This window comes from Panthera uncia, chromosome C2, assembly GCF_023721935.1.
Source record: "Panthera uncia isolate 11264 chromosome C2, Puncia_PCG_1.0, whole genome shotgun sequence".
NCBI classification, from domain to species: Eukaryota; Metazoa; Chordata; class Mammalia; order Carnivora; family Felidae; genus Panthera; species Panthera uncia.
Genome location: NC_064810.1, coordinates 143,670,496 through 143,694,631, shown reverse-complemented (window position 1 = coordinate 143,694,631; position 24,136 = coordinate 143,670,496). Strand labels below are relative to the sequence as shown.

At 42.6% G+C, this 24,136-nt stretch overlaps 1 protein-coding gene across 1 annotated transcript in view; it reads left to right on the top strand.

Moving 5' to 3' along the window:
• The window catches only part of GADL1 (glutamate decarboxylase like 1), a 167,491-nt gene that overhangs the window by 27,459 nt on the left and 115,896 nt on the right, over window positions 1-24,136 (top strand). The window contains exons 2-8 of the mRNA XM_049629225.1: window positions 2,403-2,575; window positions 10,284-10,410; window positions 12,660-12,750; window positions 16,217-16,323; window positions 17,028-17,143; window positions 22,883-22,962; window positions 23,085-23,139. Coding sequence (XP_049485182.1) covers window positions 2,403-2,575; window positions 10,284-10,410; window positions 12,660-12,750; window positions 16,217-16,323; window positions 17,028-17,143; window positions 22,883-22,962; window positions 23,085-23,139 — 749 coding nt within the window. The remainder of the gene's footprint in view (window positions 1-2,402; window positions 2,576-10,283; window positions 10,411-12,659; window positions 12,751-16,216; window positions 16,324-17,027; window positions 17,144-22,882; window positions 22,963-23,084; window positions 23,140-24,136) is intronic.

The window sequence follows — 24,136 nt, the reverse complement described above, 5'->3', positions numbered from 1 at the left end:
GATTCTTCCCATTGAAAGACTTCATTATTAACCACTATACACACTAGCAGTTAGATTGGAAATCCTGGGTACATATCCCAGAAGATCACAGTTTGACCTACTTACACAACCTGGGAAAAAAGCATGGGGAAGAAGAGGCACATTGTCACATCTGGCAATAGAATTAGAATGTATACATCAAGAAAAGAAGCATAATCTGTCTCCAGTTCTTTATAGTTTTTATAGATTTTCTCACAGATAATTGCATGAAATATGGGGATTTCTTTGGAGACAGAGATGACTTTAGTTTCAATTTCACTGCTTTTCTGGTTGCAAGTGGGTGTTTGACATTTTGTGTGTGTGTGAGAGAGAGAGAAACAGAGAGAGAGAGAGATGGGAGAGAGAGAGAGAGATTGATTCTGAGAGGGCTACAGAGTGACTGCTATTCCCTGAACGATAAAAACCTGAAATCCTACTAATGAGGTTAAAAAAAACTAACTTTTTCTCTCTGCCTAATAATAGCCCTGCCTACTGACATAACCAGGGTTCCCTGAATAATCGCCCTCTTTTCCAGTTTATTTTTAGAACCTAAAATTGGGAGGGAGGAAAGTGCCTTTAGGTGTTACAGGCTTCCCATCTGAAAGCTCAAACCCCGGGCTTCCACATTTGGCCCTGAGCCATGTTGAATGCACCCTTTCAAGTGAAATATAAGTCAAAGTGAAGGGTGGAACTGAAATCCATCCTTGGAGCTCTGGATGGTTTACCCTTCAGCGTGAGGTTAAAAGATTGATCCTCTGCTGCAGAACCCGGCTTTCCCAAATTGGGGAATCTGCCTGTGCCATTTTTATCTGCCTCCATGGACACCAATTGGGTTTGCCAGTAACAGAAGTAAAGCCACAGAATTTTACCAAAATGAACTACTTTGAGGAAAAGACGGACTTTAAGGCATAATAAATGTTAATACTGTTATGCTTTTTATGCTTTAGTAAGCACAAAAATATTTGAAACGCTTATGGGCCACTGGCATGTTTAAGATAGACTTACAAAGTACAAGCAAGGCACTGTTCTGGGTGTGGTGCTGAAAAATAGTTTTAAAACTTGTTTCTGGAAATTTCCACAATGTACAATACAGGAGGAAAGAGAGACACTGATTAGAGAAAGAATAAAATTGAATCAAAGCTTGTGGCAGATATTGGTGGAATATTTGGATGAAGTTGCCAGAATTATTTTTGTGGAGGGCTATTTTGGGTAGGCAGTAACCTTTATTCTCAGATATAGATTTCCATGTTGACTTTTAACCTTTAGTCACTGACTGGCAGTTGTACCTTCCTGAAAATGTTCTGTTCCATCCTTCTGCCTGTGCCCAAACTGAAAGTTTGAAAAATTTAAGGGTATCAAATGTGGGTTTACACCAACCATCATGCATCTCACTTGTCTTTTCTTCTTCTTCCATAAAAAAGGTGGCTGAGTATATGTAAGGAGGGGCCCTCAGGGACAAAAGCAGTGTCTTTAATATAGAGGGTCATTTTATTTATTTATTTATTTATTTATTTATTTATTTATTTAGACTTTCTTTTTTTTTTTTTAATTTTTAAAAATTTTTTTCCAATATATGAAATTTATTGTCAAATTGGTTTCCATACAACACCCAGTGCTCATCCCAAAAGGTGCCCTCCTCAATACCCATCATCCTTTTTCCTTCCCCTCCCCCATGGGCTTCTGTTAAGTTTCTCAGGATCCAAGCATGAGCTTCAAATGTAAAGTTAAGAGAGGTGACCTAGAGATCATTTTTTCTTCAGGAATGGCTTATTCCTACAAAAGGAACATATGGCAGTCCTTAACAAATTACAGAAGAGTGTATGTGCACAAAAGAGACATGGGCTTGTGTCTACAATCATCTTTTTGTACATGTGTTTGAAAGGTGTTTGCAAGAGTGAGTAAAGTAGGTTGAATTTACATTTCTTGAGCTCCTCCGCACTCCCTGATGCTAAACAAGATGCTACAGGAATGGAAAATAGAACTTTCTTTCCTTAACTCTATTATGCCATTGGGAACTATAAAAAAACGGTCAGCTTCAACGCCCCACATGTATTAAAAGAGATATGGGGCGCCTGGGTGGCTCAGTCGGTTGAGCATCCAACTTTGGCTCAGGTCATGTTCTCGCGGTTCATGGGTTCGAGCCCCGCTTCGGGCTCTGTGCTGACAGCTCAGAGCTCAGAGCCTGGAGCCTGCTTCCGATTCTGTGTCTCCCTCTCTCTCTGCCCCTCCCCCACTCACATTCTGTCTTTCTCAAAAATAAATAAAAACATTGAAAAAAAGAGATACACCATTCGAAGCTGGGGTAGTGATCCATTTTTCCCCTTGTGTTTTGTTGTGATCTGAGTAGATTCCATCTCAGACATGATCTGTTTGTGTGCTTGCAGGAGACCCCCATCAACAAGAGATGGTTCCAAGTAAGAAGAGTGCCGTTCTCGTGGATGGGGTTGTACTGAACGGCCCCACAACAGACGCAAAAGCAGGAGAAAAATTTGTGGAAGAGGCCTGTAGGCTAATCATGGAAGAGGTGGTTTTGAAGGCTACGGATGTCAGTGAGAAGGTAAAAATAAACGACACCTGCCAGAAATCTGAGGAATGGGAAAGATAGGTTCTTTCCCAATCTGGTGGTTCGATGTAAGGGAAAATGGGAAGCTCATGCTATTATTTCCTTCCTACCTTTGTTTCAAGGGGATCCCGGGAAACAAAGTGTGAGCCCCACCCCCTTCCCCCCAGCATCTACTTTCCTAGGAGGGTTGGCGCCTAACTTTGGCAGCCATCTTTTCTTGGGAGACTGGCTGAGACCTCAGACCTTGACCATGAAGGCATGAAACATAGGAATGAAGCTTCTGCGCTGTAACCGTGTTGATTATAAATAACCTGATGATCTGATTTATACACGCCCTAAAAAATACTCTGCTCTCCATTGTCATGGGCACATTCTTTTTGTTACTGGTAAAACACAAGCGGAATGGGGAAAAGGGTATGAAAAGTTTTAAAATTTATCTAAAGGTCCTTCTCAGGAGCTTGTCTGAGCTCAACTGGAAATCTTGGTTAAGTCTGACTTCTGACTGGCACCAGTTACCGGGCCTAGGTTTCAAATTCAGGCTCCAATTCAGATTCAAATTGATACTTCAATTATTACTAATAATATCTACTCTTAGGAGTGTTTACTGTGTGCCAGGTGATGTTCTCAGGACTATTCCATATGAATTTGTGCATTTAATCCTTACAAAAACACTAAGAAGCAGGGGCTATATGTTAACTCTCTTTTAAGGATGAGGAAAAAAGTGAGGCACAGGAGGTCAAGTCCTCTGCCCAAGGTCACGTGTTAGTAGGCATTAGAGGTGGCACGAAAATCCACGCAGCCTGGCTTGAGTCTGTGCTTTGAACTTCTCCTCTGTGTGTCTCTTATAATTGCTCAATTATCCTTTATCACATTGATTATCTTTCCTATTGGAGTCGAATTATCAATGAATAGATGTATAGGAGGGATTCTTATTCCAATTCTATTAGTCAAAAATAAATATCGTTTAAAAAAGATTTTGAATGTGGAACGGGATTTATTCTGAATTTTTGATCACACGCATTTGGGAAAACTAATAGGAATAAAGGTGAAAGTGTCTCGTGAACTTAGAATAGCTACATTCCAGGCAAAATCACTGATGGTATTTCTTGCTTACATATTTATAATTGCATATTTTCTGGTCTTATCTGTACTTGTGAAATATTTTGGACCGGCTTCACTTTGGAGCGCACTGCTTTGCTGGTAAGCTTTTTTCCTTTTTAATTGGCCTCTATTCAGTCATTAAATATTAACTGAGTATTAGCTACGGGTAAGCCATTATATTTGGCCCTGGGGGATATAAAGACAAATAAGATAAAAGCTCAGCTTTGAACAGAATTTATAGTCTAATTGGAAGGGTGAGTTTTCACTGGACAAGAGAATAGGGGGTCCCAGTAAGAATGTGATAAATGTGTGTGATTGGGGCTGACTTCGGGGATTTCACAGAGGAGTGGGCAGTCTGAGCTTTGATGTGGGTTGTGAAGGTCAAGTAAGATTTTGAAGGGCAGAGAGAAGCCGACCCATGTGTGCTGAAGAAAGCGGGAAGGCAAAGAATGGAAAGAGCATTGCAAAAGGGAAATTTTGCCCAGAAAGAAGGGCGCATGTAGGGGACTAATGGGAGATAAGACAAGAAGGGGAGACTTAAGATCCTAAGTTATCAGTTAAGGAACCACAAGTTGATTGCAGTACAGTCACCGTGCAGTCTCTCCATGTGAAGTTGGGTTGAAAGCTATGTTGAAGTTGGGTTGAAAGCTATGTTGAATTTGGGAGAAGGAGGTGGAATTTTTATGTCGTGAATCTAGTCTACTTTCTCAGAGATCCAACAAGGCACCTTTGAAAGGTGACCTTCAGATACATCCCCACACTTTGTGAGTTGATTACTTCTAGTGTCTTCTCTTACAGACATTAAAAAAAAATTGAGTTATAGGGACGCCTGGGTGGCTCAGTCAGCTAAGCACCTGGCTCTTGACTTCAGCTTGGATCATGATCTCACAGTTTATGGGTTCGAGCCCTACACTGGGCTCTGTGCTGACAGTGTGGAGCCTGCTTGGGATTCTGTCTCCCTCTCTCTCTGCCCCTCCCCTGCTCGCTCTCTATCTCTGTCTCAAAATAAATAAAAGTTAAAAAAAAAAACTTAAAAAATTAACTTATAATTTACTTTTAGTAACATTTGCTCCTTTCGGTGTGTGGTTATATGAGTTTGATAAGTCATGTAACTACCCCGCAATCAAGATATAAAACAGTTCCATCACCCCCTCTGCAATCAACCCTGGGACCATCTATAGTCAACCCTGCCCCTCGCCTTAGCCCGTGACAGCTGCTGACCTGTTTTCTGTGCCCGAATTTTTTTTTTTTTTGTCTTTTCCAGAATGTCAGATAGGTGGGATTCTATCACAAGAGGCTTTTTGAGGCTTGCAATTTTCCCTCAGCAAAATGCATCTGAGATTTATTCATGTTGTTGTGTATACAGGGATGCCTCATTTCACTTTAGTGTCCTTTGCCAATATTATGTTTTCTACAAGTTGGGGGGTCTGTGGCAACCCTCCATCTACTAGGTCTATTGGTGCCATTTTCCAACAGCATTTGCTCACTTTGTGTCTCTGTGTTGCATTTTGGTAATTCTCACATTATTTCAAACTTTTTCATTATTACATCTGTTATATATTATAACAAATTCTAAAATATTGGAATATTTTTTATATTTCTTACGATCAGGGATCTCTGATGTTGCTGTTGTAGTTGTGTTGAGGCACCACAAACCACACCCATATGACAGTGAATTTAACTGTTTGTATTCTGACTGTTCTGCCCATTGGCAGTTAGTTCCCGGGTTTCTCCACCCTGTCCTTGGGCCTCCCTATTTGGAGACACAACAGTATTGAAATAAGACCACTGAATAACCCTGAAATGGCCTCTGGGTGTTCACATGAAAGGAACAGGTGCATGTCTCTCACTTTAAATCAAAAGCTAAGGGGCACCTGGGTGGCTCAGTCGGTTAAGCATCCGACTTCAGCTCCGGTCATGATCTCACGGTTCGTGGGTTTGAGCCCCGTGTCAGGCTCTGTGCTGACAGCCCAGAGCCTGGAGCCTGCTTCAGATTCTGTGTCTCCCTCTTGCTCTCTGCCCCTCTCCCGCTTGTGCTCTGTCTCTCTGTGTCTCTCCAAAATAAATAAAAATGTTAAAAAAAATTTTTTTTAAATCAAAAGCTAGGAATGATTCAGCTTAGTGAGGAAGGCGTTTTGAAAGCCAAGATAGGTCAAAAGCTAGGCACTTTGCGTCCGTTAGCCACATCGTGGCTCCAAAAGGAAAAGTTCTCGAAGAAAATTAAAAAGTGCTACTCCAGTGAACACATGAATGATGGGAAAGTAAAACAACCTTACTGCTGATATGGAGAAAGCATTAGTGGTCTGGGTAGAAGACCAAACCAGCCACAACGTTATCTCTTAAGCCAAAGGCTGATCCAGAGCAAGGCCCTAACTCTCCTCTGTTCTAGGAAGGCTGAGAGAGGTGAGGGAGCTGCAGAAGAAGAGTTTGAAGCCAGCAGAGAGTGGTTCGTGAGGTGTAAGGGAAGAAGCCGATTCTGTAACAAAAAAGTTCAGGGTGAAGCAGCCAGTGCTGACACAGAAACTACAGCAGGTTATCCAAAAGACCTACACTAAACACAGATTTTCAATGCAGATGAAACAGCCTTCTATCGGAAGATGCCACCTAGGACTTTTAAGCTGGAGAGGAGAGGCCAGGCCCGGCTTCAAAGCTTCAAAGGGCAGGCTGACTGTCTTGTTAGGGGCTAATACAGCTGGTGACTCAAAGCCAGTGCTCACTGACCATTCTGGAAATCCCAGGGCCCTTAAGGATGTTGCTAAATCTCCCGTGCCTGTGCTCCGTAAATGGGACAACAAAGCCTGGATGACAGCACCTCTGTTTATAACATAGTTTACTCGATATTTTCAGTCCAAAGTTGAGACCTACTGCTCAGAAGAGAGATTCCTTTCAAAATATCACTGCTCATTCATAATGCACATAGTGTCACCCAAGAGCTCTGATAGAGATGTGCAAGATGAATGGTCCCATGCCTGCTAACATAACACCCATTCTGCAGTCCGTGGATCAAGGAGTGATTTCAACTTTCAGGTCTTATTATTTAAGAAATATATTTTATAAGGTTATAGCTATGACAGATAGTGATTCTTCTCATAGATATGGGTAAAATAATTAAAAAAAAAAGCATTCTGGAAAGGATTTGCCAGTCCAGATGCCATAAATAACATTTGTGAAACATGGGAAGAAGTCAAAATATCAACCTTAAGAGGAGTTTGAAAGAAGGTGATTCCAACCGTCATGGATGGCTTGGACGGTTTAAGTCTTTGATGGGGTTAGTAACTACAGATGTGGAAATAGCAAGAGAACCAGAATTAGAAGCGGAGCCTGAAGAGGGGACTGCATGGCTGCAATCTCATGATACAACTTGCACGGATGAGGAGTGGCTTCTTATGAATGGGCAGAGAAAGTGGTTTCTTGAGATGAATCTACTGCTGGGGAAGATGCTGTGAAGGCTGTTAAAACGGCAACAAAGGATTTGGAATAAGACATTAGCTTCGTTGACAAAGACGTGGCAAGGGTCTGTGAGGATTGACCTTGATTCTGAAAAAGGTCCTACCGTGGGCAAGATGCTGAGAGCATCACATGCTACCGAGAAACCGTTCATGAAAGGAAGAGCCGGTTGATGCAGCAAACTTTATTGTTGTCTTATTTGAAGAAATTGCCACACAGCCGCCCCAGCCTTGAGCAGCGACCGTCTCGATCAGACAGCAGCCATCAACGCTGAGGCAAGGCCCTGTGCCCCATGATGGTTTGCGTCTTTTAGCAATAAAGTAGTGTTGCTCCATAATCTCCTCAGGGGCTTCCTGGGTGAAATCTGAAACTGGCTCCTGGAAGAGGGCAGGGAGAGACCAAAGAAACGAACAGGCCGCTCCAGGTTGGTGGTGGCAGTTTTAATGAGCAAAGCGAACTTACATAGACTTGTCTTGGCGGCAGCAAGATGGGTGGATCCCTGAGCCTGCCTGCCTTATCTACAAAGTTTATATACATAGAGATAGATAGAGGCCTCAACTGGGTTCAGCCAAATACACTGTGCGACTGTTGTCAACACCACGTCATCTCAAGATTGTGTCCTCAGAGCCGGAAATGCGACTTGAACCCACATTCCAAGGACGGGGAGGGGGTGAGTAGCCTCCAAGTGCCCGGGTCCAGCTTGTGGGTCACCTGGGTGGTCACCTCTTCTCAATGACCTCCCCCAACAAGTGTTTTTTAATTACAGTGCGGACATTTTTTTGAGACATGATGCTATCGCACACTTAATAGGCTATATATAGAGGACAGTGTAAACATCCCTTTTATAGGCACTGGGAAACCAAAAGTGTGTTGGACTCACTTTATTCTGATAGTCACTTTATTGAGGTGGTCTGGAGCCAAACCTGCAGTGTCTCTGAGATACGCTTGTATCAATAGTCATTCCTTTTGATGGTCTCACTTTTGATTGAACTCTGCCTATTATGGTTCTCACATCAGACTTTAATTTCATACCTCTTGTACAACTTAGCATTTCCTCCTTCTTTCCCCAACCTCCCACCTTCCAGTCTCCTGACTTCCTGGCTACTCCCTTGTCTCTCTCCTCCTCTCCACAGCCTAACTTTTTAAAGAGTGTCTACACTCCCTCCCTCCCTCTCTTTCCTCACCTCCCACACCCTCACTCCATGGCAATCTGGCCTTCACTCCCACCTCTCTAAGCCAAACTGGTATTGCCAAGAACACCTCCTTGTTGATAAATCCCATGAGCACTTCTCAATCTTTATCAAATTCGGCCTCGCAGTAGGATTCGATAGTGATGACCATCTTCTCCTCACAACGTTCTTTTTTTCTTTGTTTTAGCAGCACTAAACTCTTCTCAGATTGTCCCTGCTTCTCTGGTTTGTCTTCCACCTCACAAGTGAGCTTCTCTCCCTTTGCCTGTATCTTAAGTGTTGTTGGTGCCCAGGTGAGATCCCGTGCCTTTCTTCTTAGCGGTAGGTTCTCTCTGAGCCATGTTATCCATATTGTATTTTCATAGTATATGCCCAGAACTGCGTTTCTTGTCTTTCACAAGAGCTTCAGGTCAACTGCTGCACTCCCTTTGGAGGTCCTGAGAGGCCTCAGACTAAATACGCTCGAACCTCATCATCCCCACCCCACATCCCACCAGATTCTCCACCCGCCTCCCCCACCCCACCATCACCACCTTCAACCCATGCACGCAAGCTACAGACCTGAGGGTTGTCCTTGGCCCATTCTTCTTCCTCATCCTTACTGTGTAATTGACTTCTGGGTTCTATTGCTTCTGCATTTTAAATATCTGTGGAAATACTTCATTCCACTGGTATCCACCTCATCCAGAATACCACCTTCTCTTGCCTGGTTTAATACAGTAACCCCTCATTTCCAATTTCACTTGGAATCGTCACATAGCAACTAAAGCTATTGTCCAAAACACAAATATGTTCATAGCGTTCCCCTGTCCCAAACATTTCAGCGTCTGCCTTCGAGCCAAGTTCGAACTCTGTGACATGCCAGAGAAAATCCGTCATGATCAGAGTCTTGTTTATCCCATTCAGTCATTCATTAATCCTTTTGTTCATCACGTCTTTATGGAGCACTTCTTACGTGGTGGGCACTGTGTTAGCTACTTGGGAGCAGCGAGCACAGATGGACATCTCTGCTCTTGTGGACATTATGTGGGACATAATAAATGAATTACATGGTAGGTTGAAAGGTGGCAAGTGCTATGGAAAAAGGAAGAACAGAAAAAGTTGGGGGGGGGGGCTGACAGAGATGGGACAAGGTGCAGCTCGTGATGTTAAATAAGGGAATTGGGATTGCTATCATTGAGAAAGTGACTTTGAGCAAAGCTCTGAAAGAACAGAGGAGGTTAACCGTGAGGACATTTGGGACATGAGCATCCAGGCAGAGGGCACAGCCAGTAGGAAGACTCCAAGGTGGGGGTGTTCTTGGTCTTATTTAAGGAAGAGCACGTTAGCAGGGCAGAGCCAACCAGGAGGGAAGCAGATCATACAGGATCATTTTAAGTCATTGTGAGGACTTTGGCTTTACCTTGAAGGAAGTGAACCCCTGAGATATGTCAGCAGAGGAACGACCATAGCTTCGATTCAAGAGGGTCATTCTGGATTCTGGCTGCTAGGCTGATGGACTGTATGGGACAAGGATAGGGGTACAAGCAGAGAGACTAGCTAGGAAGTTATCGTGGCGTGCCAGCTTCCCTTCTTGGCCTCTCCTTCCTCAAACTCCATGCTCTAGCCACACCAAACTAACTTCACTCTTGAGATGTGCCCCTTATCTTTTAGCCTTTATGACTTCCATTACTTCCACCTAGAGTGCCCCTTGCCTCACCCCGCTGCCTAATCTTTGCTTGGTTATATATCGGTTCCTCCAGGAAGTCTTTGACCTTCCAAATCCAAGACGGGGCCCCTCATTTGTTCCAATGACATCTGGGCCACTCTCACAGCCTTTTCACGCTGAACTGTGGTGGCACATTTAAATCTCGGTCTCTCCCACCTGTCTGGGAGCTGCAGGAGGGTAGGGTCCATGATGGTAACGTCCTGTTCGTACCTGGCTCCGGTGGGTGCTCAGTTAACTGCCATTGCTGAATGTCTAGGTTTGCGAGTGGCGGCCTCCTGAACAGCTGAAGCAGCTTCTTGATTTGGACATGAGAAACACAGGAGAGCCACACCACAGGCTGTTGGAGCTCTGCCGGGATGTCATCCGCTACAGCGTCAAAACTAGTAAGACCTTTCGTTTGCTTCCTTCGTCCGTACCCCTGATAAGTTCTTATATTTTCTTAAGCACGTATTTACCTCACAGTAAAGCTGAGGATGACAGTGTTTATGAGATAAGAAAGCTAGATCAAAAAAGAGTGGTTCTGATATGTTTGCGATGGGCCATTTAATCCCTAAGACAGATTTTTTTTTTGTCAAGGCCAAAGATAAATCGATGGAAAAACCGTTGGTGTTAGCGATCATATAGAAATATCATCTGTTCCTTGGCCATCCCATCCCCCGTTTATAATCATTGCTTATGTTGGTCCAAACTGCCAAAGGTCAGTTTGATATTAGAATTTGTGAAGGGGTTTTAAATCCGAAAGGCCCAGAATATGCAAAAAGAAAAAAAAAATGCTAAGGAGGGTGTCCTTGCTATAAACAGGAATAGACGTGGAAGATACTGATGGACTCTTGGCAGTTGGTACTTGCCCAATTATTTCATCAAATCTAGCAGGATCAAAACATGAAAACCCTTACGATGGTGTAAAAAAAAAAAAACAAAAACGAACACATGGTAAGTTTCTGCCGTGATAGCTTCACAAGAAGACTTAACAGCTATGATCTTTTGTAAATGCAGTAGCATGGTATTCGCCTTGGGCAGAAGTGCGATTCTAACTGTTAATATCCCATACACCCAGTGAGCAAGTTCCAAAGGTAAGAAAGTAACTTTCCCAAATATGCATTTCTCCGTGGGCTGTAAAGGTAATCTAGTGCTTAAGACCATACAGGCATTATGCTTGGTGAATTCTGACACTGAACTAAATTTAGTGGAAAGAACATAATAAAATCCTGGCTAAAAATAATTGCTTTATATTCCCTTGGGAAAGTCTGGTGTATGTATCAAAAACCCAGTTAGCATTTCAAAAGAAGAGATACATATCTTATTATTATAGTGCATGTCAGAAGTGGAGAATGACATTTAATGCAGTAGATTTTTCAGTTTACTGGATATTTTCCATAATGTTACCATGGAAATCAATCATAAATTAACACGGAACTAAAAAAAAATCTTATTAAAATTACTTGTAGCAATGTCTGGTTTCCTCTGCCAGAGTAGAGGAAGTTTTCCACATATTATTTTTAAAAAACCATTTTCTTGGACTTTTGTTTTTTATTGAACCCCCAGTTTAAAGAGGAAAAAAAAAAAAAAGAAAACCTAAAACCAAACGCCGAGCGTTGTAATGAGAAGCCACTAACTAAAAGGTTCCCAAATACTCAAATTTAGAAATAGACCTCCTGCCTCTTTGTTCTTTGTCATGCTGGGCTTCCTATGATTGAGAATGTCAAGTCAGTTAGCCTGGTGTGTGGTGTGAATATTCACACTGTGTAAAGCCAAGAACCTTTATGAGACCTTTTATAGGAGGGGGAAAAAAATAGAAAGTTGGAACTGGAGTTGAGTCTTAAAGGCTACTGCCTTTGAAGTAAGTTGAATTAGAAAGTTTATGTAAGCCGCATGATGACTCACATCTTAGTCCATCTACATAAGCCAGTTGCACTACGAAAAACGGTCTAATCTGAAAAATGAAAAGTCACTCCCCACCGGTAGCCCAGCGTGAACCCTGTTGGCGAGTGAAATGCGTTTAAAGATAGGGAAGTTAATATCAACATTTTCAGAAGACAAAGGCAGCAGGCTTTGATACCTGGACAAAGAGTTCAAATAATCCAGTTCTCCAGGGTTCTGGTTTGGATCTGGGTTGTTAGACAAAAGGGAGCAGATAAACCAGAGGTCTCGAGGTAGTGCCCAAGTTTTTCTTAGAAACATTATTGTTCAGTAGAAATGGTTATGAGGTGGGTCTTCAACATGTGTCTCCCTTGTACACAATTAGAATTTGAATTCTTTTTAAAGCTGTTGCATAATTTACATTCAGTAAAGTAGACAGATCTGAAGTGCTTAGCTTCATGTATTTGTACCTATCTGTGCATGAGTAACCATCACCCAGAGCAAGATAGAGACCATTTCTGGCACTCCGGGGGCTCCCTCAAGGCCCTTCCTAGACAGTATAACCTTCGCAAAGGTACCCAGAATTCTAACCTCAGTCTCCGTAGATCCGCTTTGTCTGATATTGAATGACATCTAAGTGGAATCATGCAGTATATATTCTTTTGTATCTGGCTGCTTTTCCTGTCTGAAAGATTCATTTATGTTACTGCTGTATAGATAGTATTGGTCTTTTTTATCGCTGTGTAGATGAACACTCTGTTTAAATTTACAGACCATCCCAGATTTTTCAACCAGTTGTATGCTGGACTTGATTACTACTCCTTGGTGGCCCGATTTATGACAGAAGCCTTAAACCCAAGTGTGTAAGTGCCATTTTACTGAACTCTTACACAGAGCATGCATTAGAGATGTTTTTTAAGTAGGTGAAGTTTTATTTTGTGAATTTCTATTTAATGGTTTCATTTGTACAATGTCATCATAAATAATGGAATGATACTTAGCAGTATTTTAAAGAGCCGTTTGATTTGATAGTGGGACTGTGAGATGGTTAATGCAGGCATGGTTATCTCCACCTACCAAATGAGAAAATTGATAAAGCAACTTGTCATTCATTCCTGCATGAAAAGTCATGTCTCTGCCAAGTGCTGGAGGGATACGTTGAATAAAAACAAACCTTGACTTTGCCTTCACGAAGCAAAAAGTCTAGTGAGATAGAGATGCTCCATGCAAATTGATCAAAATTATCCACACAAATGGATCTAAACCTTTAATTCACATATGAAGAAGACGTGCATGATGCTCTAAATATAAGTGGACAATTTTGTTAGTTGGGAGCTCAGGAAAGTCTTTGAGGAAATGACGACGAAGAGTTGAAGAATGAGTATAAGTTAACTAGGTGAAAAGAGGAAGGATGAATTTCAAACAGAGGAGCAGCATGTACAAAGGCCCTGTGGCAAGAGACAGCGTGATGTACCTTATAAACTGAAAGATCTTTGCAGGTGTAGCTGAATAAGCTATGGGGAGTGTGATGGAGGATGTGATTGGAGAAATGGATAGAAACCAGATATGCAGGACCCAGTGGGCCATGTTTATGAGTTATCCTAAGTACAAAGGAAAGGCCTTAAAGGTTTCTAGATCATGAGGCACCATTTGCTTATTGAAAAGATCACTGGAAATATGGAGAGTGGATTGAGGGGACCAATCGGGAGGGCATTATCTTAGGCGAGAGAGGACAGTAGCTTGGACTTAGACAGAAGTGATAAGAATAGAGAGAAAAACATGTGTTTAGAAGATAAAACAGAAAGGCCTGGGTAATATATCAGAACTTGGGAATGAGGACAAGAAGGAGGTTTATAAAATGTTGCCTGGGTTTCTGGCTTTTGTAGCTGGGTTGACTGTCATTTTATTCATTGACACAAGAAGCATTAGAAGAGGGGCCTGGTTTTCAAAGATATGGTAAAAAAAAGGCAAGAGCAAGAATTTAATTTTCAGTTGTGAGCAATTGAGTTTACAGTGACTTTGAGATATCCAAGAGTATGTATCAACCAAGCTGATATCTCTATGAAAGGGATCAGTTTAGAAGTTGTGGTGAATGATGATAATTGAAATGGTAGGTGTGGATGGGATTCCTGAAGTCAGTAAAGCTCAACTCTTTCTGTTCATTAGAATCAACCTGGGACATTTCCAAAAAATGTATTGAGGCCCAGGTCCCAACCCAGACCAATTAAATCTGAATTTCTGTGGCTATGTCCCAATCACCGGTATATTTTCAAAGCCAAACAAATGATTTTGATGAGCAGGATGAAAACACTTTGAATAAAAACAAATCAGGAGATGGAGAAGCAGTGTCTGCAGGACAGAGTATAGAGTGAGGATAGAACACAGGACTGAGCCTTGAGGACATCTAATATTTTACCATCAGGAGGAGGAAGGCTAGCCTACCATGGAGAGAGAGAGAGAGAAAGGGGGGAAGGAGAAAATCAAACAGGAAGGCATGGAAGCCATGGAGGAGAGTGTGTCTAGAATCATATGCTGTTGAGTATTGACTGAAGACAGAGATTCAAAATTGTCCCCAGAACTGGCAGCATGGATGTCATTGGTGACTTCAGTTAGAGAAGGTTTTGTGGCGTAATGCGAGATGATACCAGCTCACAGTGAGTAGAACAGTTAAGTAAGTGATAGATAGGCCAGAAGAGAGAGTTAAATTACCCAACTCTGTGAACCTTTCCTTGTGGATCTTGGGTTTTCTACCTTCCTTCCTGGGTTCTTTTAGTTGAAACACTGAGAGGTTTACAAAACGTTCAATCGCTGCTAAGCTGAACAATCCCCTCGAAATGTGAGGTCCTGAGAGCATCCCATGATGTCCTCTTCTCCTCTTCCATGCCTGTTCTCAGGTTCAAAGTTTGGCTGCTTTCAAAGGCAGCCTTAAAATTAATTTTTTTAAAAAAGTGGATGATTATCTCACCATTTTTCAGGTACACATAAACGTATATACTTTTCCCCACACTTTTGCTATGTGTAAACTGGTTGCCTAGCATAGTTGAAAATAGAACTTGGATTGTTTGCAAGATGACATGATGTCTAGAGAGTGCTTGGCACATAGGGAGGTGATACATTGTGGTGTTCTGTTTTGTTGTTTCGTTTCATTTCGTGTTTTTGTTTTGCCCTGTTTCCAACGTTTTCCCTTCCAGATGTTAAAATATTTGCATTAAACCCTGTGACTGTAAGTCTAAGTGTGTCTGTTTAACGTACATATTTAGAGTACCCATTTATTCAGATACACTTTAATGTACTGGCCCGATTGTCAGAGAAGGAGAATATAGACAGTCTCCGTCAGGTTATCTGGAGAAAGAAATGACTCAAACATCACAAAACAAGACATGGTAACCTTCCCAGGTTGGTTCTCTGGGAAACTGCTCTAGATGGAATTGAGCGAGCAGGATGTGTATTAAGGAATGCCTTTGGGATCAACATGGGTGAGGGGAGGGGAAGGTAGCAGGAGTGGAGAGAGACAGGAGTCCAGCTGTCATGCAGGCTCAGTGACAACCTTGGCCGACTCCATGGAGATCTCTGGAGCTACAATGGCCCTTTAGAGTGGTCTGGAGTTGGGTCCACGTGACCGTTACACCTCCAGCTAGCCCAGTCATAAGAGGAAAGGTTGTGACCTTGGGAAAGGTGGCTCCCTGAAGCTGACGCAGTTCCCAAGGGGCTAACTTAGTTTCTCTGGCAATAGCAGCTCAGCCCAGAGCAACAAACCCTCCAGTGACAGGGGATTTGGGTAGTGCTTTGCAATAAAATCATCACCTAATAAGAGATGCCCCGCAGAGTACTTCCCATCTGCACAAACACAGGAATGTAAGAGAGGAAACCCTAGCTCAAGATTCGTAGTTTCCATGTAGAATATCTAGAGCTGACTGTTAGGGTACTCATGGTTGTAATCTAGTAACACCTGGTTACCATGACAATGGTGTTTCTTTAACCGGCATCCAAAGCAGCATCCAGAGAATTAAGTGGCCACTGCTCATAGCTAATGTAAAAACTCTAGATGCACTGCCTTTATCTCTCCCTTCCCGTAAATTAACACTTCTGAAGTAGCTTGCATATCCCTAAGGCCACCAGCTATTGGCATTTATCAAATCATGACCAGCGCTATCACTGACTGCACATGTCTCTATTTCCAATGGGATAAATGGCCCAAGACTCTACAGAGGCTCCACCCACAGGTCCATAGCCACTTGGTTTAATAAAACTCTGTGTGCATTTCTCGGGACACCAAAGGGATGGTTTGACTCTAGTCATAGAAGTGAAGTGTTTTTTATATCTATCTAGTTATACGTATGAGGTGTCCCCAGTGTTTCTGTTAGTGGAAGAAGCGGTTCTGAAGAAAATGATTGAATTTATTGGCTGGAAAGAAGGGGATGGAATATTTAACCCAGGTAAGTACAGCTAGTTATTGCCATCTCCTTTCCATTGCAAACATGTAAACATTTATTTATGTATTACGTGAGGAACAACTCCTTGAAGATTTACATATTCCAAAAGGTTGGATATTAATAATGCTATTTGTTGAGAATCTAGCGTGTTCCTCTTCCCGGAGTGACAACATTTTGCATAAATGCTAAATAACTGACGTAAATTTTAAACAAATAAGATATCTACCATTTAGGATTTATATCTAACAAATGAATTTATCTGCTCCTGGGAATTTGGAAGGGCTAGAAGTTTTTCAGTCAATTTTACTTGAGAAGATTTCTGAATCACATTTTGTTTATCCTACGGTCCTTTATTGGGACCGTAGATGAGCATGTATTATCATTTTATTAATCAGGTGACAGAATATTATTAACTATGAAGACTTGGGTACTGGCCCTCGTCCTTCGATTGAAACTCTTAGTTTGGAAAAACTCTGGCATGAGAGAATAGAGCCAAACGCCAGTCTTTGCTGAGGTTGGAAATTGCTGGAACTGAAGGTTAGGAAGTGTGTAGGAGTGATGTGTGGGACGCGGCACTCAGAAGACTCTTCCGGAGATTTGTCATTAGACTAGAACAGCTATGGCCATTCATGTCTTGCACGGTGGTTGGCACTTAGGGAGCTATACTTTCATGCTATAAATATGCCATTTCAATTTTGTTTTTGCAGGTGGTTCAGTGTCCAATATGTATGCAATGAATTTAGCTAGATACAAATACTGTCCCGATATTAAGGAAAAGGGGCTGTCTGGGTTGCCAAGATTAATCCTTTTCACGTCGGCAGAGGTAAAAAAATTATTTTTGATATCAGTTACAGATTTTCTGAGAATGCATTATTTAAGAGGGTTTGGTGTGTTTGGGGCGTCTGATATGCTTTTATCCTATCCATGTGTGACTAATATGCCTAAGTCTAACATCATATTTTCTTCCAAAGGAAATTCTGACGGGTTGGATATCGTAACCCCTGGCCACTCAGTTTTGTACATCACCTTGATTTAAAATTTATAGTCTATCACATTTTTCTTTGAGAAAAGAGAACATTCAATTTGAAAGCGCTATCTCTTTCTGTGAATCTCTCCTTCGAGTGTCTTATTTATTAGAACTTATCAGCTATGTCAGAAGACTCGCGTCTCCTTGTAAAACTGGTGGCTTTGAATGGCTAACACAAAGGCTTTTCAAGAGGATAGGGAGGTGTTCAGAAACAGTGACCATCATACACACACACACACACACACACACACACGCTTTCGTGTTGCCACAATGCCCTATCTCCTTTTACTCTCCACCAAAGTAGGAGGTCCGATTTTAAGTAAGTGCTTTGGCTTTGAGCTAAGTTGCCTGGATTCAATTCCTGTCTCCACTACTAACTATCCGAGTGACCTTGGTAAGTCGATTAACTTCTCCATGCCTCAGTCTCCTAATTTGTTAAAATAAGCATCAGTTAGCTGTTGTATGCACCGAATTATCCCAAAGTCCAGTGGTGTAGAACTATAGCTATCTCTCAGTGCTTATGAGCCTTGAGATAGGCCAGTTCTGCGGCTCTTGGCTGAGCTCTCTTATCTGTCTGCGGGCTGGCTGCCCAATGGCTGATCCAGGAGTGGGCTTGACAGGGGCAACTCCAGTGAGTTCTCTCTGCTCCAAGTGTCTCATCCTCCAGCAGGCTAGTCCAGGTGTGTTGTCACGACCGGGGTGCAGGTGAAAACAGCCTGGAAACCCACCAGGCCTCTTGAGTCTAGGCTCAGAACTGGCACATTTTCGTTGGTCTAACTATGTGACGGGAAGGAACCCAGATCCAAGAAGTGTAAAAACAGACTCTGTCTCTTAAGGGGCCTCGATGCAAGGTCATCTGGCAAAGGGCATGAGTACAGGGAGAGGCGAACAATTCGGGGCCATCGTAGCAAGCCAGCAGGCACAGGAGCTCAGCAGTCACAGATGAGTGGGGTGTGCCAGGGATCGAATGAGTTAATGCATGTGAAGTAGGATCCGGCACATCACAGATACACAGAGGTGCTAGATTTATTAGTAGGAGGAGAATCACCTAGCTACAGTAATGTGGGTAGAATACCTAGCTACAGTAATGTGGCAAAGCTGAAGTACCATGTTATCTGAAAGGGATTCTTATTTTCCTTTTCTCTTTTTGTGCGATTCCAGTGGGTGCCTCTGTCCGTCCCACCACTGCCTCTTCCCCGCATCCCTGGCCGGAAGAGTTTAGCTTCTGTTCCTTCTGTGATAATCCAAGGTCTCTTGTCAACCACACGAGGCGGGCAGAATCTATGAGTTCTCTGTTATTTCCGGCTGGGCTTTCCCGTATCTGTTATTTTCTTTTGAGAGCATGAGTTATTAGGGTAGGAGAACCCCCATGTTTTCCTCCGTGTCTGTCTAACCTTTGTTCTGATTGGTTCAGTGCAAAGTGGGCAGCAAGTGTGGGAAGTGTCTGGAAGGAATCATCTAATCTGAGATTCTTAACTCAGCCACCTGAGGCCCTTCTTCCCAAAACCTTCTTGCGGTGAAGCCAGTGAAGAATGTTTGGGAATATAGTCATCTGGGGAAAATACTTGGTTCTTTGGGATTATTATGGAGTAGAGTTCCCCTCTCTGGGTTCCAAACTTCAGTATTTCCGTTGAAGGAAGCCAGCATATGGGAAATGCAAAGTCCATTCTGCGTTTGAATGGCCACTTCCACGCCTGTGAAAGCAGATTCATAGAGCCCCTGCTATCAGCTCAGGGCTTTTACTCTTGCCTTCTTCATTCTTTGGTTTTACTAGAGGTCTTTTCTGGAATAATTGTTCTGGAAAAGGGGAAGGAATTCTACTGTGGAAGCCTAGAATAGAGATCATACCTGCAAGAGGTCAGTGACACAGGTGTAGCTAGCAGATTGGGAGTGAAAAGGTAGTGAGACCTCATGCAGCTGGGAAACCAGAACGAGTATGTTTTAAAAAATCTCTGGTGGAGCTATCTATGCAAAAAGAGGTAAAATATATGCCCTGGCTGAAATATATGCCAGCAGAAGATGGAACCAGAAACCCAAGAACTAGAGCCACGTCTTAGTTTACTCCGGCTGCTGTAACAAAATATCATAGACCAGGTGGCTTAAACAACAGACATTTATTGCTCACAGTTCTGGAGGCTGGGAAGTCCAAGATCAAAGTGGTGGTAGATTTAGTATCTGGTGAGAGCCTGCTTCCTGGTTTGGGGACCACCGTGCGCTCATGTGGCCTTTCTTCAGCTTATGCTTGTGGACAGAGGGAGATGTCTCTGTCTTCTCTTCCTATGAGAGTCTCACGCTTGTGATTTTATCCAAACCTCATCCCATCACAGTGGGGGGTTAGGGATTAAACACATGAATTTTGAGGGGACACAAACACTCAGCTCACAACAACGTGAATTCTAAAGGAAAACTCCATAGCTTTGAACACACCATAGCTCCAAATGTATATTTTCATTCCATCCATCCAGACCCTACCTTGCGGCTCATTCCTTTCCCTGCTTCTGCCAGAGAGCCTGAGGTCATAGTATTGCATTATTTTAATTCATGTTTTGGTGATCACCTTCAAAGCAATCCATTAGTTAAAAAAAAAACAAGAATTAAAGAAGGCTGTGTTTCCTCAATGGTCTTAAACCCTGTGTTATAGTCTTTTTGCTCTATCTCTCTTGCTTACTTTTAGGTGTTGGCCCTTGGCCCGGTGGTTATTTGATTATTTGTGAGTATAAGCAATATTAGGTGGTCTTCTTTTTCCAGTTTTTACGAGGCCTTCGGGGTGACCACTCCATCTCTGTCTTGTACCATCGGATGTAGATTATAGGCACGCTCCACTGAAGGTGTTTTTGCATACTGGAGCTTTTGACCGCAATCCGATTGTTGATGTGGACCTAGAACATCATAACAGAGACACCTGCACTGTCAGTGTATCCACAGCAGCCTCTGCAGGCTGAACAGGAACCAAAGAGAGGGGACACTAGGAGAAAAGTAACAAAAGTCACAAATCTATGGCTTGATTAGCAGTGAGATATGAATTCCCCTGAAGTTACAGAAATCATAGGTTTGGAATTCAAGTCATCGTGGGAATCAGCATCAAGCAGCGATCGTTGTCTGCTACTAAAAAGTGAGGGGAGGAAAGAAACTCTCCCCTCCCAGCCCAGCCAGCCAGCCATTGGCCTAGCTCCTCTCTGGCAGGATGGAGACTGGGATGGGGTGAGAGAGGCCAGGTGCACTTCTCAGGGTCGTGCCTCCTCACCACCTCATTCACTGCCCTCTCCGTGGCCCTTCTCTCTAGGCAAGTGTGACCTGAGTTTGAATGTTATTTCAGGTGTTCTCCACAGGCGAGCAGGTGCTTCCTACGATGTCAGGCTGGGTTCCGACCCTGCTTTAGGAATTGAGCCAGCTGTGTGCTCTTGGAGAAGTCCTTGTACAACATCCCTCTCCCTCATTCCCCAACACATGACCTGCACAGACCCCACTGCCTGGAGCTCATTTGAGCATCGGATTCGTCAGCACCAGGAGGGAGTCTAATTGTCCAGAACACCGTCTATGGGAGGGGAAAGCGGTGCTTCACCGAGAAGCCCAAGGTCACAGAAAAACCCCTTTCTGGAATCAGAAAGGAAAACGTCAGTGCAATCCTGTCTTTCATGTAGACACTTGCTGTTTTATCTTGATAGAAATAAAAGCCCACTGAGATTTTTGTGTCTTCTGTAGGACGAATGAAACCTGAGGGCAGATTGGGTCTTAGAATGGCTGACTGACTTCTTTTGCCGGAGACGGGAGCAGCCACCATTTGTTTCTAAATGCAGCCGTTACTTCTGAACTCCAACCTTCTAGCTTTTTCCTTTCCTTGAAACTACTAAGCACGTCTAAAGCATTGCCTTCCTTTTTTTTCCCCCCTTCCAGGGCTCTTTGCTTCCTCTGATGCTTTCAGATGTTTAGACTTCAGTTTCGCAGACATTTTTTTTCAATCTGTCCCTATCCATCTGAGATTGACATTGGACTATACTTTGCCCTGAAGTACCTAAAGATAGCTCCACTGAAGCTATTCTTGCTCTGATTACCAGTTTTTTACTCAGCAGATCCATTACTTTGGGACATTTTGCTATTTCTTAGGCCAAAGCAATGGGATTTTCCTTATTGGCAGATGTCCGTGGGCTAGGCTACACTTTATTATTACGAGATCAATAATTGTTTGGTTGCCAGAGCCCAAGTCTCTGGTGAGAAATAATTCACCTTGGCTGTGTGTCACCTTAGCTGTGGTGGGCTGATGTAGCAAGTAGAGAATTAATTACATTTTCATATACATTATTACTCCTCAATATGCATATGTTCTTGTAACAATTTGAAATGAATGCATCCTACAGGCACTTGGCTGTGTCCTATTTGATACTTGGAAATTAATTATTTAGGCTGGTTTCATTTTTCCTGATGGTGTTACTTCTGCATTTATTTTTACAGAGTTAAAAAAAAAAGAGCTTCCAATAAAACTCTCTTGACAAAGGAAGAAAAAAATTACCACATTTGAGGGAATATATCAAGTTAAGTGTGAAGGCATGACTACTCTTTTAATGTATTCATACCTACAAATTAAATTACTAAGGGTTTTTGGTACAATAATGTCCTTTCGCACCTTCATTTTTTCTGGCATGAAACAGAATTAATTGACCACCTGTCCACACTAATGTATAAAGAGTGACATCTCCAATGTTTGAATGCTAATTATTTTATAGGCTTTATGTAGTAGGAAAAAAAGTCCCAACAATCTAAAGCAAATACTACCATTTCCAGTAGGAAATAGGTCAGACCTAATTTTAGAGCCACATTTGAGCCTCATTCACACCAGGGCTGCAGAAAGTAGTGTGTCCATAAATTACTATTACTTTCGTTATTGTGGTTTTAGCTGCGTTCCTGAATGCCTAATTTTGATCTTACGTTTGATACTGAGCCAGATTCGTCAAGGGTCTGATCTGCAGTTTATAAGCCATTGTTTGCTTTTGAGAACAATTAAATTCTGCTGTGGTTTGTGATTGTAGTTATGGAAGCAGAGTCTTGCTCCCTCCTTGGAGGGTTTTGAGTCAGCAGTGGACTAGATTCTGTTTCCATTAATGTTGAGTCTTATTATAGTGTCAAGAGAAACTTCTCTCGATGTTATGGAAAAACAACAGCCTCCAGTGACCAAGTTTGTTCCATATGTCAGGTTCTGTGTTAAGCCCTTTACATGTATTTATTTCTATGAAAAACAAATGAATTCGCATTGACACACCCACTTTAAATTAGCAAACTGAGGCTTGGAGAGTGTACATTATTTTCTCAAGATTCCATAGCTGTAATTGGAATTAAATCCTAGTTTCTCTGATCCCAACCAAAGTCGATGTTTTCAACCACTGTATTAAGGAGCTCATTTAAGTGACTACTTTCTTTTTTCTTTTATGGAATCATGTTCCAAGGATTGGGCTCAGCCATATGACTTGAGATAATAGGCAATAGTTTTTTCATGCTGTGTGTTCATGTTTTCCTTTTTCTCCCTTGTCCCTTTTAATTTAGTGTCATTACTCTATGAAGAAAGCAGCCTCCTTTCTTGGGATTGGTACAGAGAATGTTTGCTTTGTGGAAACAGATGGAAGGTAATGGGGACAGGATCCGGAAGCCTGGTGGGCGGAGGGGGAATTCATACTTTTTAAAAAAGCAGTACCGATGTCTGTTCACTACTAAACATAACTGAACGTCTCAAATCTGTGTCTCTTAGAGGTAAAATGATACCTGAGGAACTGGAGAAGCAAATCTGGCAAGCCAGAAAAGAGGTGAGAGGGGAGAAGAAGAGGGAAGGAGAACGTAGGCATGTGTCTGGATACAAAGGAGAGAATTGCAGCAGCCAGACCCGTTTCTGTGTGTGGGAGAGAGAAGAGAGCTGGTTCTGGTTAGCACTAAAATAGGGAAACTCATTTACAGATGTTCTATTTCCAGGTGCTTGGCTGTCCATGTTCTGTGCAGTTTCTCAGATGTTCTCATTCCCAGGTGGCTGGAGCCTACTAAAACACTGACATCACCATATTCTGGATTCTTGCCTCGAATCAGCCTTCAAAGAAGAGCCCAGCCTCTCCAGCAGGACCCCTGTAGCCACTCTCCTACCTAACTACTGCCTGAGAATTCTATAGGCCAGACCAGGTGTCTCTGGGTTGCAGTCAGAATGATTTTGATTTCTTGAGCAATCTGCCCTCACAGGTTGCTTCCACGCAAAGCCCATGGCATACTCATCACCTTATTTTGGGTATGGGCCTAGTATTTCAGCTCTGGCAGAATGTCCTCCCTTCCTTAGCTGCCAGAATATATTAAAGCTGACATACCCATTGCTGGGAAGGCAAGGCCTGGCCCCCTCACCTGCCATATTCCAGCTAAGGCTGGCCCTGACACCTGCTTTTTGGGGGCGTGGTTGTCTTGGTGGCCGCCATCTTGCTTCTTGGACCCAAAGCCTGCTGGGTTAGGTGCACCTGCTTCATTGCTTCCCTCCCATCCCACCACATCTCTCGCCGCTCTTGGAGCTTCAGACTATTCCCCTGTGTTTCCAGTACATAGTGATGGCATCAGGTTTGCAACTGTTGTAGCTGCTGAAAACCAGAAAGGCCAGCCTTGAGCTGGGATAGAAGGATCTCCTTATACGAGTTCACACTCTAAGAAGGATAGGCTCTTTATTTTACTTTTTTTTTTTTGTACAAATCTTTATTTGTACTTTTTATTTTAATACTTTTCTGTTATTTTACTCTTCACATTTTTAATTTTTCCTAAAAACCACCTTATCAC